Raw genomic sequence first — 19502 nt, forward strand, 5'->3', positions numbered from 1 at the left:
TTGCAGGGTAGGGAGAGGTTGGCAGACAAATATAGACCGTGGGTGTTATTTTCTTAAAAATATAGTAATTGCTTTTAAAAGGGGATATGAACTACAAAGCAACCTTATCATGGGAGTTTAATCCTAGGGATCAAGTCAAAAGAAATCCTTGGGAATCTTTGAATTTATGTGTGGCTCTCATGTTTTTTACATTGTATTCTCAGGCTACCCTACAAACAGTTTCTTGTAAAACAGTGAATTAGTATGGTATACCATGGATACTTTCAATTAAAATAGGAGATAAGACTTACACAGTGGTAACTGTGTGCTAGGCACTCTTCCACATGCTTTACGACTTGAAACTTTTTGATCCTTAGTGCAATAGGAATTATCATGTGGTAGGTAATGCATTTATCTCCATGTTACAAATGGGGACACTGACAAGGTCACACAGTAAGTGGCAGTGATATGACTTTGACAGTAGGCTTGGTAGCTCCTTGACATCTGCTGTATTTATCAGGGATAGTAACAATGGGCTCAAGCATAAACAAGGATGTGAGTGTGGAGCAGTACCCGACAGTGTTTCCTACTGTAATACACAAGGTTGCTATGAGTCGAAACTTTCTAGATTGGCACCTAACAACAGCAACAGCTTTTAGAAAGGAAAGATCTCCAGTGATCCTAGTGCAATGATCCCAGTATAAAGTCCTCTGGCTCCCCAGAGGGCTAGTATATGGGAGACATGTGTTTGTCTATCAGATAGACAAGTACATGTCAGTCAAAGTTTTCCTAGTAGTCTACAAACGGGAAGCATCACTTAGACAAGGGATTTATGCTGACCAGTCCTTCACACGGATCATGTGGTGGGGCTGAAGTTGTGGGAGGTGCCTGTCAGATTCATCTGGAGGACTTTTCACAGGTCATAAATTCTCAGGCCCGAAGGAGCCCTGCTTGCCCAGTGGTTAAAGGAGTTGGCTACTCATCAAAATATCAATCATTTGAACCCATCAGCTGCTCCTCAGGAAAAAGATATGGCAGTCTTTCTTTACATAAAGATTTCTGCCTTGGAAACAATATGGGGCATTTTCTACTCCGTCCTATAGACAGGATTACTACGAGTTGGAATCGACTCAATGGCAAAGGGTTTGGTTTTTTGGGTTTGGTTAGAGAGGATTGGGGTGAGGCCCAAATACATGTCTTTTTCAAAATCTCTCTGAGGTCACTGCTAAAGCAGGCATCTTCATCCTCCTCCTTCCTCCAAGGTGAAAACCACTGCTTTGGATTAATCAGTTTATTAAGCTATGTCTAGCTAGGATGTTTTGGTATTCTGCACGAAATCATTGTCCTGTCCAGTTGGGACTGAACTCTTAGTAGTTTGTCCTCAGATCCCTCGTGAACGCTTGAAGCAGTTTTACCTTCATCAACATTACTAAAGAGTGAAGCTGTGCTGTTGATTTTAGGTTTTAATAAATTTTAAATAGAATAGTTATAAATAGTATTTTATAATTTTTGTAATGTTTTAATTAGTACCATATACATGATTTTTTTGTAAGTAATCATGATAAAAATTGTTTTGGTACTTATTTTAAAATTTTTATTGTGTAAACAAGTAACAAAAAGCTCGTCATTTTAACCATTTCTAAGTACATACAATTCAGTGACATTAATGACATCCACCATATTGTGCTACCAATAATTAATAGTAATTTGGTATAAATTATAAGTTTATAATTGTAATTGTTATAAATTAAAGGAGCCCTGGTGGTGCTAACGGTTAAGCACTTGTCTGCTAACCAAAAGGTTGGTGATTCAAACCCACCTTGACTCTGTGGACAAAGATCTGGCAATCTGCTTCTGTAAATAAAGATTACAGCCAAGAAAACCCTATGGAGCAGTTATACTCTCTCACATGGTGTCACTGTGAGTTAAAATCGACCGGACATCATCTACCAACAAGTATGGATTTGTTTTTTTCATTGCATTTTCCATGCCTTTTTTTTTTTCCTTTATTATTTAAGAAGAAAAGAAGAAAGAACAAATACCTTTACAGAGAAAGAGGGTCTCCTTTGGTGGCACCCTTAGACCAGAAGTATTTGATAAACAAATGCCATCAAACATGCCTCTGAGAAGAGGAGAAACACCTAAGAAAAACAAATTTCTTGGGACCCAGCTTCCGTCTATTCTAAAGAAGACCGTTAAGGTAAATTTTCCTGTATTTTCACTCATATTTCATGTGTACATACTTGGTACAGGGTCTTTCCAAACTCCTGACACAGGAAGGGTTTCAATTAAGTCATTTTTTGACAAAATAAATAAATTACAAAAAAGTCTAAAGGAAAGCTCATCCATTTGGACGCTGGACAATAAAAAGCTATGTTGTTAACTATGGTTGTAATACAGGCCAGGCACAGATAGGCCATGGAGCCTTTCCACTGAATAGCAAAGCTTCGTTAGGTCCCCTGACAGCCACTCATACGGGGACACATAAGTGACCTTGCAATTCTAGTAAAAATTTACCACTGAAGATAATTTGGGTGTATCTTAAAAAAAAAAACATAAAACCCGTTGCCATCGAGTTGATTCTGACTCATACCGACCCTATAGGGCAGAGTAGAACTGCACCATAGGGTTTCCAAGGTGGATTTGAACTGCTGACCTTTTGGTTAACAGCTAAGCTCTTATTCACTGTGCCACCAGGGCTCCAAAACATAACCATATGGACTTTTGTATCATTTTGCTTTAGAATTCTGAGACTATTTTAAAGTCTTTAATTGTTGGGTGAAGAAAAGGAACCTTGTATGACCGAACACGTCTACTATATGTCATCAGCTATTTAGAACCTTTTATCACCTATACCTAGGTTATGTTGTCCTCTCTCGTTTTTAGATGTGTATAAAGGTCTGGCTCCATAGCTCACCTTCATCTAGGGCCTATGAAGTCCCTGCTTTCTTTTTGCACCAAAAGGAGTGGTGAGGGATGGGTGGTTTCCTCCCATTTTGGGGGGACTTAGAAGTGAGCAGCCCACCTTCCATATAGACCAAAGGGGATCAAATAGCCACGGGAGATATTTCTTCTGATCGGGACCAGAGCATTCTTGCCCCTCGCTCATCAGGAGGCTCCTTCCATCTTCCTCCCTGAAATTCCTCCCTGAAATTCCTCTATTGTTTTCTTTCTTTTTCCTCTAATGAGTGGGAATGACAGCCATCTCTACCTTGGTCTTCACATACAAGGTAAAAAAAAAAAAAAAAAGTAGCACGGCTAAAACATGTGTTCCTTTATGATTTAAAAAAAACTGAAATTCTTAGTTAACTAGGCACTAGCAAACCACACATTAAAGTTGAAAAACAGGACTTTCAAAGACACATAAGGATATAAGGAAAAAACAAAGAAGCAATCATACTCCACAGATATGAGGTTACAATATGAGTGGCTTTTACTCGTCAATGATATTATTATTTAACGTAATATTATGTGTGCTTTTATGTTCTGAGTTTTGTTAATTTTGTTATTTATTTATTATTTATGTACAGGTGCCAATGGACCAGGTTCCAAATGTGTTCAGTACAGGCTATGGAAACACTTCCTGTACGACAACAGCAGGGACAGCTTCTGTGGAAAATCTAAAAGTTCCTGAAGATTTTTCAGGTAACAAAGTCTTCCCTCCCCATTTCTGCTGTTATGACACCCCCCAAAAAAAAACCCCAGTGCCTTTGAGTCGATTCAGGCTACATCATTATACTTTGTTAGTATAAGTCTGTGCTTATTATTTATGCATTTGTTGTTGCATTGCTTGTGGAACTTAACTGCTAAGTTTGTTGTTGTGTGCTGTCAAGTCAATTTTGATTCATAGAGACCCTATTAAGTTTACCCCGTGAGAATACACACAACTGGTCCTTATATTTGCCTATACCATATAGGGTCGCTGAGTCGGAATCAACTTCACGGCACTGGGTTTGGTTTTTTGGTTTTATCACCTTTATTGGAGATCTCTTTTTCTTTTTTTTTCTACTTTCCCACATGCAGAAGAATAACTGTGTAGTCTTCTTCTTCTGTCTTCAAAACTCCGTTAATTTTTTTTTTTTTTTCAGAGAAGGTATGGTGGTTATGAATTCCCACAACTTTATTTGGCAATGTCTTGATTTCATTCTAATTTTGAATGATAGCTTTGCTGAGTAAAGAATTCTTGGTTGATAAGTCTTTTCTTTCACTACTTTAAATATGTCATTCCATTACTCCTGGAGCCCTGATGGTGCAGTGCTTAAGAGACCGGCTGCTAATCAAGAGGTCAGCAGTTCAGATCCACCATCCACTCCTTGGAAATCCTACGGGGCTGTTCTACTGTGGCCTATAGGATCCCTGTGAGAATCAACTAGATAGCAACAAGTTTGGTGTCATTTTCCTCCTGGCCTCCAGGGATTCTGAGGAGAAATCCACACTAATTCTTATCAAGGACCATTATATGTTATATTGTACTTTACTCATGCTGCTTTCAGGACTCTCTCCTTGTCCCTGGTTTTCAAAAATTTTATTAAAAATATATCTTTGTGTAGACCTCTTTGTATTCCTTCTTTTTGGAGTTCACCTGGCTTTGTGTATTTTCAGGCTTGACTCCTCATTCAGGTCTGGGAAATATTCTGCCATTATATCTTGGAAAATTTTTATAGCTCTTTCTATCATTCTGGAAATCCAAAAATCCTAATGTTGGCTTCCTTAATTGAGTCCCACAATTCATTTGGCTTCGTTCGCTTTTTGTTGCTTTTTTTCTCTTCTTTCTCTTGAGGCTTGATATGTTTAGTTACCCTGTCTTCTAGTCCAATTATTCTGTCTTCTGTCTTCTTGAATATAATTTGAATCCTTCCCTTGTATTTTCCATTTCAAGTATTTATTTCAATTCCAGTTTTTTTTTTTTTAATGATTTCTGTATTCTTCTTTTGAGTTTCTTGTTTGTTTGTTTTTTCCTGATTTTCATTAGTTTGTTTCCTGTGTGTTCTTTACTTTCTGTGAGGATATTTAACATTGTTTGAAGGTCCTCTGTTTTTCACACTAACCTGGCCTACATAAAACTAATTTTTGCTTTTTTATGGTTTTCTTTTAATTCAGACATTTTCTCTCATGTTCATGGATGTCTTTTTTTGTGTTTTGTTGTACTTGAGGCATTTGAGTATATTATTGAATTAATTCCAAGACTCAATCTTCTCTTTTTCTAAATCATACAATTTTCCCGCTTTCTCCTTATTTCCTTGCTCTTCTCCAAATATCAAACTCACTCTTGCTATCAAGTTTTCCAGCACCGACTCAACAGTTCTGGGGACTTGTGTCCCCTCCCCTCTTCAGTGGGAGTGAACCAGGTAGTTTTTTTGTTTGTATTTCATGGACTGTGCTTGCTTTTTCCATCTTGTATGCTGGCAGGATAGGAGGGAACCCTTTAATGAGATACAGAGTTTCCTTAGGCACCCAGTTTTAGGTTTGTGTGTAGTCTTCTCTGCCTCCGGTACCCATACATATGGCTGTCTGGCTAGCTACAGAGTCCAGGTCTCGCTGTATATCACACTCTCTTCCTTCCCAGGAACCACATGGTCCCAGATTTGACATGTCCCTTCTTAGGTCTGAGTGCACTAGCTTCACTGTTGTCGGTGCCCTCTCAGGTGGCTGGCTGCCTGTAGAGCCCTGGTCTCACTCTGTGCTGCATGATGTTCCCTTCCGGGAATGCCAGGGCACCAAGGTATCAGTGTGCCAAGGTGCCCTTTCCTAGGACCACTTTCCTATGCTTGCCTGTCTATGGGGCCCCAAATGGTGCTTGAATGTTTGAAAATTCCAAGTCTCACTGTGCTCTGTACTGGCTTCCACCCTCCCAAGTTGGCCGTGCTGTGCCTGGGAGGAGCGTGGGGTGAAGATACTCTGTGAACCCTGCTCTCTGGCAGTTAGCGTGTTACCTTTTACTTGATTCAGACTTCCCTTTGGTCCTCTAGTCCTTCATCAGTTGTCTGGAATTCTGAGGGTATTTAATGTTCCAATATGTTCTTGTTTTATTGTAGTTGTAGGGAATTTGAGGCACGGACTGCTTATACTGCATCTTGCTCTGACCCCTGCTTAACTGTTTCTTGAAACAAAGTCTTGTGAAAAGGTTTCCTTAAAACATTCATAGTTGAGTCATTAACAATAGTTGGCACTTGTATTCCACTTTCAGTTAAATATGTGTCTTAGTCATCTAGTGCTGCTGTAACAGAAATACCACAAGTGGATGGTTTAACAGAGAGAAGTTTATTCTCTCACTGTCCAGTAGGCTAGAAGTCTTAGTTCAGGGTGCCAGCTCCAGGGGAAGGCATTCTCTGTCAGCTCTGGGGGAAAGTCCTTGTGATGGATGCATCAGCCTTCCCTCGGACTGGGAGCATCTCAGCACTGGAACCTCGGGTTCAAAGGATGCGCTCTGCTTCCGACACTGCTTTCTTGGTGGTATAAGGTCCCCAAATCTCTGCTTACTTCCCTTTCCTTTTATTTCTTGAGAGTTAAAAGGTAGTGCAGGCCACACCACAGGGTAACTCCCTTTATATTGTACCAGGGATATGACCTGGTAAGGGTGTTACAATGCCACCCTACTCCTCTTTAACATAAAATTACAATCACAAAATGGAGGACAAACACAGAATACTAGGAATCATGGCTTAACCAAGTTAATACACACATTTTTCAGAGGACATAATTCAATCCGTGACATTGCGATATGACTATACAATGGGAGATTGTATCATACTAGTACCATGGCAAGTACACAGACTTTAGTTTTCATGTTACATTATTTTATCTGTGGCTTCCACTGTGAAAATGTTTGGAGGAAGTTGAGATTTAAATCAGTGCAGAGAATCTTTAAATTTTTTTTTCCTGGCAGATTTTAAGTTGGAAGAGTTATTTTACTGTTCAGTATATCCTATGCCAGTTTGGTTTCTATCAGAATCACATTTGGATTAATTAATCTTTAAAGAAACTCAAAAATCTAGAGACAGAATTTTTGATAGCATGCCTCATCAGTAAACAAATTTTGAGCATGTTCCATCTAATACTACCCTAGCAGCTGTGAAGAGATGGTTGAAACCACGTATAGTAACCCTAGAGCTCCAAGATCTCAGAAAAAGTACGAAAACTGAGAAAAACACGCGTGAGTCAGGAGAAAAGAAAAGAATATTCCCAAGACTATGGAGACATAATAAAGTATTCCCAGAGATTCAAGATCACCTAGAGAATCAGAAAAGTACAAAAAAAGAAGAGAAAAAAACACTTCAGTTAAGAAAAACATCAATATTTCCAAGACTCTGAAGTGCACTAGTATAAGCCTGTAACACATGAGAGACCTGGCCAGCATAAAAGATGGTATGAACCCACTACAGTAACCAGGTGAACCAGTGAAGCAGAAAACCGATTCCTTAGTAAGCCCAAAAGGCAAGAAACTGATGAGATCATCATTAAAGTCAAAACATCCCCAATGACAACAGCGATATTAAACCTTTTAAAAACTACACAACAAATTGTGCAATCAGATCACCAGCAGTCAACAAGAAACTTGGTAGTGCTCCCAGAGAGAAGCCAGAGCCTCTGAGGAGCATCAGTAAACATCTAAGGAGGCCAGGTGGATGGAAATCTGGCAGGTTAGAAGAGCCTTGTGAAGACTCCTTGGGTATACCCAGAAGATACACAGATATTACCATGCTGTGACAGAAGCTGATCCAGGCATTCCCATCAATGCAGACACATTACAAGAAAGGCAGTTTCCTAAAAGACCTGTCATAAAAGAATTCCAGTTGAAGCCTTGAGGATGCAAAAGCCAACGGAAGGTGACTCTACCGAGTGTAAAGAAAGGTTAATTCACCAACTAAAAATAAGGTAAGAGCATTACATCATCATAAAATGTCATCTCGAGTGTATATTCTCAATTTCTGTATATTAATTTGTAAGAATATAATTTATAATAATTGGATATCCCTTTCCAGAAGAATTTGAATCCAAATTAATTCTATGTGATAGTAAAGGAAAAAAAATAACAGAAGAATGTTTGTGATTTTTAGAGGGACTATAGTAATTTGAAAAAAAAAAAAAAAAACCTAGCTAACATTATTTTTCACATTTTAAGAAGACTATCTAAGGAAGGAGAGGAATGGTATTTATCTTCAAATGTGTGAAAAAGGGCTCAGAAAAAGGGTGGGCAGATCAATTCTGTGTAATTCCCCTCACTGCTACCAGGACCACTGCCTAGAAATAGTATAACAAATCCCAGGAATATTTTAAAAATTAGAGCAATATAAATAAAGGGTGGGTATCCTTGAGAAGTACGTATCAGGATTGTTATAGAGATTTCTCCATTATGAGAAGTCTGATGAAATTCCAGAAATCAGGTTTTTCCTATTTAGATTTAGAAATTTTTTTTTTTTTTTTATAAATGATTTTTAAACAATTAGGAGTTCATGTGTTGTCCATCTAACATGGCATTTTACTACAGTGGAACTTGTTATAATTAGATTTGACTTAGATCACATTCAAGCATGGTGATTGAAATTTATCTGAAATTCCTTATTTCTGGTTTATCAGTAGAGATTTTTTATTTTCATTGCTTTGTAGGAACATACTGTCAAGGCATTACCTTGAATATCTTAGATTACTTAGAAAATAAATTAGTGTAAAGTTTTGAAATGAATTCCTCCTTGAATTTACATATGATTAGGTTGTACTTCATGTTGGGTTTTGAAAATTCCTTTGCCTATGATCAGAATTTTCTAGACATCTTCTGGTATCTTTGGGATGGACAAGAAGACATCAGTCAAGAAAACTCCTTTTGTAATCTTTGTGAAGATGGTAAGTAGTCAGTTTCCTTTACATGTTATTTTTCTAACACCATATTTACAAGTTTGGGCAAAACTGGAGGGTTTTTTTTTTTTTTTTTGGAATCACTGAAATCCCCGAGGTATAGGTTACCGTTGTAGCTGTTCATCTGTAATCTCTTGTCCCCAGTGTGCGCTCCCTGAGATTTCCAGGGACTAGCTGAAATCAAAGACGAGTCGTCATTCCTGTATGATGCTTTTGAGAAATTTACTGTGTATTCAGCATTCGGCAAGGCAGGCTGACCCTGTTTCCCTAGACTCCAGCCCACCCACCTCCCTCCTTCCTTCCTTCCTATGTTACTGTGGAGCACATCCTGGAAGCCTTGCTATTGCATCTGTAAATACTCTGGCTATATCTGAAAAGTAAGCCTCTTAATGCATAGAACATCATTATCATACCTAAAACATGAGCAGTGATTTCTTAATATCATTAGATCGCCAGTCAGAGAACAACTTTACAATTTTCCAGTGAATATCAGGATGCAAGTAAGTTTCACACAGTGTAAGTGGCTGATATGTTTCTGAAATCTCTCTTTGTTTAAATCTCTTCCTCCCTCTCCTCTCTCCAATTTGTTTTTCTATTTAAGGAGCAGGTTTATTTGTCCTGTGTAGTTAGTCACATTTTAGATTTTGCTGTGTCCCTGTGGGGGTCTTTTACACCTTCCTCTGTTCTCTGTATTTCCTATGAGTGGTACATAAAAGTCGGACTTGTTCATTTGCTTTTTTCTTGTTACCAAAGGAATTATTCAGTGTAACACTACAGTCCATTGAGAATAATAATAAAAAAAAAGTGTAATATTCTTGTATATATTTTGTACTATCAGTGTTGTTCTTGTTTTTTATTGTGGTTTAAATAAATTTACAACTTCAAGTCAGTTTCTCTTTCAAAAAAGTATACACACATTTTTATGTTACACTAGTTGCTCTCCCTACAATGTGGCAACACGCTCCTCCTCTTCAACCTGTATTCCCCTTGTCCATACAACCAGCTCCCGTCCCTCTCTGCCTTCTCATCTTGCCGTCAGACAGGAGCTGCCCACATAGTCTTATGTGTCCACTTTAGCTAAGACCCGCACTCCTCACCAGCATCATTTTATGTCCTATAGTCATGTCTAATCTTTGTCTGAAGAGTTGGTTTCAGGAATGGTTTTAGTTTTGAGCTAGCAGAGACTCTGGGGGCAATGACCTCTGGGGTCCCTGCAGTCTCAGGCAGAACATTAAGTCTGGTCTTTTTCCAGAACTTGAGTTCTGCATCCCACTTTTCTCCTGCTCCATCAGGGACTCACTGTTGTGTTCCCTGTCAGGGCAGCATTGGTGGTAGCTGGGCACCATCTACTTCTTCCAGTTTCAGGCTGATGGACTCTCTGGTTTATGTGGCCCTTTCTGTCTCTTGGGCTTATATTTTCCTTGTGTCTTTGGTGTTCTTCATTCTCCTCTGCTCCATGTGGGTTGAGAGCAATCGATGCATCTTATATGGCCACTTGCTAGCTTTTAAGACCCCAGACGCCACTCACCAGAATGGGATGCAGAACGTTTTCTTAATACACTTTGTTATGCCTGTTGACCTAGATGTCCCCTGAAACCATGGTCCCCACACCCCCAACCATGCCACTCTGTCAAAGTGTTCGGTTTTATTCAGGAAACTTCTTAGCTTTTGGTTTAGTCCTAGCCAAAAAAATTTTTTCCAGTCTGTTGGTTGTCTTTTTACTCTTTTGGTAAAGTCTTTGGCTCCATTTTTAGGAGCTCCCAGTTATCTAGGTTTTTTTTTTTTTTTTTTTCCCAGTTATCTAGATTCTCTTCTGGTGTTGGTATATTGTTAGAAATGTTTTGTATACTCTTCAAGTATTAGGTTTCCTAGCATTGTCCCTATTTTTTCTTCCATGATATGTGTCATTTTAGATTTTATATGTAGGTCTTTGATGCATTCGAGTTAGTTTTTGTGCATGATGTGAGGTATGGGTCTTGTTTCTTTTTTTTGCAGATGGATATCTAGTTATGCCAGCACCACTTATTAAAGAGACTGTCTTTTCCCCATTTAACGGACTTGGGGCCTTTGTCAAATATCAGCTGCTCATAGGTGGATGATTTTATGTCTGGATTCTCAATTCTGTTCCACTGGTCTATATATGTTGTTGTACCAGTTCCCGGCTGTTTTGTCTACTACAGCAGAATAATAATTTCTAAAATCAGTTAGTGTGAGGCCTCCCACTTTGTTCATTTTCGATAATGCTTTACTTCTCTGGGAACCCTTCCCTTTCCATATGAAGTTGGTGATTTGTTTCTCCATCTCATTAAAAAATGCCGTTGGAATTTGGATCAGGATTACATTGTATCTATAGATTGCTTTGGGTAGAATAGACATTTTCACACTGTTGAGTATTCCTACCCATGAGCGAGGTGTATGCTTTTCCAATTATGTAGGTTTCTTTTGTTTTCTTGTGGTAGTGTCTTGTACTTCTCTTTGTATAGGTCTTTTACATCTCTCGATAGATTTATTCCTAAGTATTTTGTCTTCTTGGGGGCTATTGTAAATGGTATTGATTTGGTGATTTTCTCTTTGACGTTCTCTTTGTTGGTGTAGAGGAATCCAACTGATTTTTGTATGTTTATTTGTATCCTGATACTCCGGCTCAACTCTTCTATTAGTTCCAGTAGTTTTCTTGTGGATTCTTTAAGGTTTTCTGTGTATAAGATCATATAATTTGCAAATAGAGATACTTTTACTTCTTCCTTACCAATTCGGATCCCTTTCTTTCTTTTTCTAGCCTATTTGCTCTGGCTCGGACCTCCAGGACGATGTGGAATAAGAAGAGTGACAAAGGGCATCCTTGTCTGGTTCCTGTTCTCAGGGGGAATGCTTTCAGACTCTCCATTTCGGATGATGTTGGCTGTTAGCTTTGTATAAATGCCTGTTATTATGTTGAGGATTTTCCCTTCTATTCTTTTTTGCTGAGAGTTTTTATCATGAATGTTGTTGGACTTTGTCAAATGCCTTTTCTGCATCAATTGATAAAATCATGTATTTTTTTCTTTTGTTTTATTTATGTGATGTATTACATTGATTGTTTTTCTAATGTTGAACCATCCCTGCATACCTGGTATAAGTCCCACTTGGTCATGGCGAAATATTTTTTTGATATGTTGTTGAATTCTATTGGCTAGAATTTTGTTGAGAATTTTTCCGTCTCAGTTCATGAGGGATTATTTGTCCGTAATTTTCTTTTTTGTGTGCAGTGTCTGCGCTTGGTTTTGGTATCAGGTTATGCTGCCTTCATAGAATGAGTTTGGGAGTATTGCATGGTTTCCTTTGCTCTGAAATACCTTTAGTAGTAGTGGTATTAACTCTTCTCTGAAAGTTTGGTAGAATTCTCCACTGAAGCCACTGGGGCCAGGACTTTTTTCTTGTTGTTGTTGGGAGTTTTTGGTTACCTTTTCAATGTCTTCTTTTGTTACAGGTTTATTTAGTTGTTCTATCTCTGTTTGTGTTAGTTTGTGTAGGTAGTGTGTTTCTAGAAATCTGTCCGTTTTCTCAAGGTTTTCAAATTTCTTAACAGTATACTTTTTTGTAGTATTCTATAACGACTCTTTTAATTTCATTTGGGTCTGTTGTGGTATCGCCCATCTCGTTTCTTATTCGGGTTATTTATTTCCTCTCCTGTTTTTCTTCAGTCAGCTTGGCCAGTAGTTTATTGATTTTTTTGGTGTTTTCAAAGAACCAGTTGTTGGTCTCTTAACTCTTTCAATTGTTTTTCTGTTCTATATTTCATCTACTAATTCTCTAGTTTTTATTACTTGCTTTCTTCTGGTACCCGAGGTCTTCTTTTTCTGTTCTCTTTCTATTTGTTCAACTTGTAGAGATAATTCTTTGATTTTGGTCCTTTTCTTCTTTTTGGATGTGTATTTCTATTGCTATAAATTGACCTCTGAGCATGGCTCTTTCTGTGTACCAAAGGTTCTTGTAGAAAGTGTTTTCATTCTTATTTGTTCTATGAATGTCTTTATTCCATCTTTAACTTCTTCCATAACCCATTAGTTTCTGAGCAAGGTGTTGTTCAGTTTCATGTGTTTGATTTTTTTCCCTTACTTTTTCTGTTATTGATTTCTACTTTTGTGGCTTTGAGGTCAGAAAACATGCCCTGCAATATTTCGATGTTTTAGATTCTGTTAAGGCTTGTTTTATGACCTAATATGTGGTCTATCCTGGAGAATGTTCCATGCGTGCTGGAAAAGAGAGTATACCTGGCTGCTGTTGGGTGGAGTGTTCCGTATGTGTCTAGAAGCTCAAGTTGGTTGATTGTGGCATTTCGATCTTCCATGTCTGTACTGAGCTACTTTCTGGATGTTCCATCCTTCCCCAAAAGTGGTGTGTTGGTCTCCTGCTATTAATGTGGCGCTATTTCTCTTTTCAATGCCGTTAGAGTAGGTTTTATGTGTTTTGGAACCCTGTTGTTGGGTGTGTAAATATTTATTATGGTTATATCCTCCTGGTATATTGACCGTTTAATCGCTACATAGTGTGGTGGAGTTTACTTTAGTCTACCCTGTCTGAAATAAATATTACCACTATTACTCTTTTTGATTGATGTTTGCTTGATATACATTTTTCCATCCTTTGAGTTTAAGTTTGTGTCTTTAAATATTAGGTGTGTCTCTCGTAGGCTGCATATAGACAGATTTTTTTAATTCATTCTGTCACTCTTTGTCTCTTGATTGGTGCATTTAGTCCATTTACATTCAGGGTAATTATTGATAGGTATGAGTTTTTTTTTTTTTTTTTTTTTTATGAGTTTAGTGCTGTCATATTGATGTGGTTTTTTGTGTCTGTTGTTGACTTTTTCCACTTAATTTTCTGTGCTGAGTTGTTTTTCTTTATATATTGTCTTTTCCTCTTTTTCAGTGTTCTTGCTTTTGTATTTGCTGAGTCTTTATGTTTCTCTTGGTTTTTTTAAATTTTTATTTTGATGTGTTGTAGGATTGTTAGTTTTCTTTGAGGTTGCCTTAATATTTACCCCTACTTTTCTAAGTTTAAGTTCTAAGTTTTCTTTATATCACCTTGACTTCCTCTCCATATGAAAGATCTATGACTACATTTTTTAGCCCCTCTTTTTTTTATTTAATGTTGTCGTCTTTTACATAATGTCATCTCTCTTTCCCTGCTTTGAGTGTTTTAGCTTTATTTTTGTGATTTCCCTAACTGCATTGGTATCTGGTTGCTGTGTCCTGTGTTCTAATTTTGGTTTGTTATCTGATATTGATTTCCTAACCAGAGGACTCTATTATTTATTGTAATTTTGGTTTTGTTTTTGCAAATTCTCTAAACTTCTGTTTATCTGGAAATGGCCTAATTTTGCCTTCAAATTGCTGGACATACAATTTTTGGCTGGCAATTTTTTTTCCTTCAAGTCTTTATATATATGGCATCACATTGTCTTCTTGCCTGCATGGTTTCTGCTGAGTAGTCCGAGCTTAGTGTTATTGACTCTCCTTCGTAGGTGACTTTTCATTTATCCCTAGCTGCTCTTAAAATTCTCTCTTTATCTTTGGTTTTGGCAAGTTTGGTTATAATATGTCTTGTTGACTTTCTTTTGGGATTTCCCTTGTGTGGGGTTCAATGAGCATCATGGATAGCTATCGTCTCATCTCAAGTTTTCCGCCAACAAATCTTCAACAATGCTCTTTGTATTTTTTGTTATCACCCCCACTTCTTGTATTCCAATCACTCATAGGTTATTTCTTTTCATAGAGTCCCAGATAATTTTTAGAGTTTCTTTTTTAAAATTCTTTTATCTGATTTTTCCTCAAATATGTTGGTTTCAAGTGCTTTATCTTCAGCCTCACTAACCCTGACTTCCATTTCCTCAGTTCCACTCCTATGACTTTCTATCGAGTAGTCTAATTCTGAAATTTTATTGTTAATCTTCTGAAATTCTGTTTGCTGTCTCTCTATGGGTTCTTGCAGCCTATTAAATTTGTCATTTTGCTATTCTCTAATCTTCTTACATTCCTCTAATGTTATGTCTGTGTGTCCCTTGGCTTATCCTGCGTTTTGCCTGATCATCTTCCTGATCGTTTGAAAAGCTCTGTATATTAATCTTTTGTATTCTACCTCTGGTAATTCCAGGAAGTTGTCTTCATCTGGGAGATCTCTTGATTCTTTGAGAGCTTGCTGAAACCATCATGGTCTGCCTCTTTATGTGATCCGATATTGACTGTTGTCTCCAAACATCAATAAGTTGTATTTATTTATTTTGTTTGCTTACTGTGTCCTAGCTTCTTGTTTTGTTTTGATATGCCCAAATAGGCTGCTCAAGTGAGCTAGTTTGATTATTAGTGCCCTTGTAGCTCTAACGTCTTGTCCCCAGATGATTAGAGCTCTTACTAGGTTTAGGAGCCCAGGAGTCTGTTTACTTTTCTTGTATGGGTTCAGCTCAGGTGTCCAGGAAGTCGGTCACAAAGTGTGTGGTGCTGGCTCTCACCTAGAGTCTTAGACAAGCAGGGGCGATTGTTGTAGGCACAGGTATCTGGCTGCAGTAGGCAGTCACATACTAAACAAGACAGGAGTGAGAACTGTCCCTGTGTGTGAGGAAAGCATGTCCCTGTTCCCTAGAGCACCTAGGTTGGTGGGTTTTGCCACCAGATTATGGGCACCCAGTGCTGCTGGTTTTAAGGTCTGGGAGGCACCACTTATCCTTGGACCCCTATTGCGGATGGCTAGGTGGCATGGGGAAACCACCAGTCCTCAAGCCCCTGATGTGGGTAGATGAAGACCCTGCTTAACAGGCAGAGCAGTCTGGAATGTCACAAACCTGCCTCTACGCCATATAGCTGAAACAGTTGAAGTCAGACTTCAGGTATATACCCTGTTGTACCATGCTGATAAGGGCCTGTGCTGTTGAAATGGGCTCACCCAAGACTATGCAGGGGTGAAGGCATTCAAAGTCTGTGGGCTGCTTATGCCTGTGCCTAGACAAAGGAGCTGTTTATGCCCTGAGTTCCCAGCTTAAGGGAGCACACAGATTGTTTTTTTTCCCCCCCATTTGTTAATTTGTTTCTTCTCCAAGGGCAGGAAATGGCTCAGGACATGCAACAGTTCCTATTTTCCGTCCAGGGAAAGCTTCTATCGCTGATGCCAGTTTGGGACTTGGTGCAAAGCAAGGAACGGTCAGTTAAATGGGAGAGAATTTATTCCAAAGGGGTGTTTTTTGGTCTGCGTGTTGGATTAGACAGAAGTACTTATCTTTTACTGAAAGCATCACTTTTTGCTGATTCTGGAGGCGTGACTGAACTCTCCACCGCTCAGTCTCTCCCACTGTGGAAAATGCGTCCTGAATGTCACACTTGTGTTACTGCGCTGACGCCAGTAGATCCAGCCTACAGGGTGCCAGTTCCTGCAGGGTCAGGTCTGGCCATTCCTCCCTGCTTCTGAACCATCTCTCCCTCCCCCTGCCACTTAGTCTGATTCCTCAATTTTGCCTTTGATGTTCAGGGCTCCTAGATTGTCATATATAACCAATTCACTTGTTTTTCTTGGGTCTTTGTTGTAAGAGGGATCACCGGAAGCATCTACTACCCCGCCGTCTTGGCCCACCATCTCTTTTTCTTTTTTCATAAAATGCAATCATACAGCACATGCTTGGTTTGGAAATTGAGTTTCCGTCACGTAAGAAAATAGCATCTGCATTGCTCATTTAATCCTCTCATTCTCCCCGAGCTGGGAAGAATGGACTTTGTGGTCTTTCTGATTCTTCATTTTATTACAGCAGCTTCTCAATATGAATTTGAGTTTGAATAGGTTGTCTGTGTTGATACCACAACTTGTATCAAATTGAAGAAAAATTTCCTAATTTGTACATTCCAGATTTCAGCATTTAAATTAATAAATGTCATAATTTCTTTTGAGTATGGGTGATGGTTTCTTATACATGATGAGAAAATAGTGGCCTAAGCCTTGTGTGGTCACATCTGCTTTTCCCTTCCCCCCTACTTATTATTCCCATCCTAATTGTTTGCAGGCATTCACATAACATCCTGGCTGCAGGGGAAGTGTGATGGTCAGAGCCACGGTGGACACAGCTATAAGGTAGGTCTAACTAGAGGATACTGAGCCTGAAATGCTGGACCAAGACGACAGAATTTCATTTCACATGCACTGGGGGCTGTTGAAAGGTTGTGAGGAGCAAAGTGGCATACAGAAAATTCTGTTCTAAAAGCCTTAATCTGGGAGCCTTGCGTGGGACTCAGGAGAAGAAAGACAGATGTCTAAGAAGGACATTAAGACTGTCCAGACTTGTGGCCACGAGGGCCTGAGCTGACAAGGGAACAATGCGATGAGAAAGATGGGCAGACTGTATGGGACTGTGGATGGAGAAATGTCCAGGTTTTGCTGAAGAGTAGACAGCATGCCCTTCCCATTGGGCACCACTGGAGAATTACAGGAGGCTGACCCTCCTGTAAGAATGGCATATGGGTGAAGGGTGGCACTACAAATGAACACAGGGAAGTTCAAGGAAGCAACTGACCTTCCTTACGGTTGATGGATTAGATTTTGGAGATAGACCCATAAACCCAACGAGTGCAAAAATTGCTAAGGATGTTAGGATTCATTTGGGCTAGTGGCCGCTGCAAGTGTTCCTAGGACCCCCACGGTCCTCTAGCGAGGACCAACCTGAAGCTGTGGGACACAGCTACCAGGGAAAGGCTAAAATGCCTGGGCTCTGCTTCTTGCCCCCTCTGTGACCTCACCCCACTCAAAACACACCCATATGTTTATTCATTTGAATAAAGAACTATAGGTTAAAAGAGGACATTTAGAAAACCACATCAAATTTTAAAGTTTGGAATCTGACTTCCTTCATGGAGAATAATTTTTTCAAAATCACACAGGGCCAGTGCTTCCTCCCCTAACACAACTGATTTGGGATAATTTCAAAAGACCCAGTGAGAATGTCCAGGAGTCAGTGTGAAACACACAGCTGACCATTGAGGCAGCCATGGTGTCCTTGTTTGTTTCATCACAAACACAGGATGTGAACCTGCTATTCCCTGTCCCTGCCAGGAGCTAATAGGATCCCAGACACTGTGCATATCCTACCACAAGAAGGCTCAAAAAACCCATGCCTGCAGACAAGTGAAGAAGAATGTGAAAGAGAAAGGGTACTTGAGAGACAGGAAGCTTAATGAGAAAGTGAGGGATGAGGGAATGGTTTCAACACTTTTTTTTTTTTTTGCTTGTTTGTTTCAACCCTTTCGAGCCTAATTTCATTTTTCTATGTTTTCTTCTGTGCAAGAATTTATAGCATATCCCTTTTTCAGGAAGGAGCTGCAGCAGAGGACAGGGTTCATAGGCATGATTTTTCAAATCAAAGAGTTCACTAAACTGCACCCCTACTTTGAAAACTCAGATCTAGATGATCATTTCCCAGTACCATTTTTTTCTTGAGAAATAAAGTAATTATACCTAATGCCCTATACCCCTTGCTGTCGAGTTGATTCCGACTCATAGTGACCCTATTGATATTTAAACATATAACAAGTTATACACAAGGAATCAGAATTTCTAAGGAAGGAACCAGATATAGACAGAAAAATGACAGAGAGCTAGATATATATATATAAAAAGAGACAGATTGACTGACTGACAGATATGCTTATCAAGTGAGGGAGTGGTTTCAAAGTCTGGTAGGGAAAAGAAAGAATTTCTGTGCTGAAAACACTCTTAGAGTTGCTTGCAATGAATTTAAAATTATTTTATTGTGGATATAAACATTAAAAGTTAGTTTTTTAAAAAAGACTTTTAGGTCAACAAAAAATCTTGTAATTCTGTTCATAAAACTAATAACTATTACAAATAATAATAGTTTACTTTTCTTACTACAGGCATGCCTCAGAGATATTGACGATTTGGTTCCAGACCACTATAAAAAAGCAAGTCACGTGGTATTTTTTTGTTTCCCAATGCAAATAAAAGATATTTTGACACTATGATCTATTAAGTGTGCAATGGCATTACATCTAAAAAACAATGGACATACCTTAATTAAAAATACTTTCTTGCTAAAAAAATGCTAACCATCATCTGAACCTTCAGCAAGTCATAATCTTTTTTGCTGATGAAGGGTCTTGCCTTAATGCTGATGGATGCTGACTGATTAGGGTGGTGATTGCTGAAGGTTGGGATGGCTGTGACAATTTCTTAAAGTAAGACAACAGTGAAGTTTGCTACATCAACTGACTCTTGGTTTCATGAAAGATTTCTCCGTAGCATGCGATGCTGTTTGTTAGCATTTCACACACATAAAACTTCTTTTAAAATTGTTGATAATCCTCTCAAGCCCTGACTCTCCTTTATTAACTAAGTTTATGTCATATTCTAAATCCTTTGTTGTTATTTCAACAATGTTCATGGCATCTTCACCAGTAGATTGCATCCTAAGAAACCATTTTCTTTGCTCGTCCATAAGAAGCAACTCATCAGCCATTAAAATTTTATCATGAGATTGCAGCAATTCAGTCACGTCTTTAGGCTCCACATCTAATTCTAGTTCTCTTGCTAATTCCAGCACATTTGCAGTTACTTCCTCCACCAAAGTGCTGAGCCCCTCAAAGTCATCCATGAGGGTTGGAATCAGCAACTTCTGAACTCCTGTTAATGTTGAT

At 38.7% G+C, this 19502-nt stretch overlaps 1 protein-coding gene across 1 annotated transcript in view; it reads left to right on the forward strand.

Moving 5' to 3' along the window:
- Positions 1-18830, forward strand: part of LOC126074813 (proliferation marker protein Ki-67-like) — a 42946-nt gene extending 24116 nt beyond the window's left edge. Inside the window, exons 6-9 of the mRNA XM_049881614.1 lie at positions 1998-2179; positions 3510-3624; positions 16859-16926; positions 18723-18830. Coding sequence (XP_049737571.1) covers positions 1998-2179; positions 3510-3624; positions 16859-16926; positions 18723-18830 — 473 coding nt within the window. The remainder of the gene's footprint in view (positions 1-1997; positions 2180-3509; positions 3625-16858; positions 16927-18722) is intronic.
- Positions 18831-19502: the final 672 nt, after the last annotated feature.

The sequence above is a fragment of the Elephas maximus genome, chromosome 4 (genome assembly GCF_024166365.1).
Source record: "Elephas maximus indicus isolate mEleMax1 chromosome 4, mEleMax1 primary haplotype, whole genome shotgun sequence".
Taxonomy (NCBI): Eukaryota; Metazoa; Chordata; class Mammalia; order Proboscidea; family Elephantidae; genus Elephas; species Elephas maximus.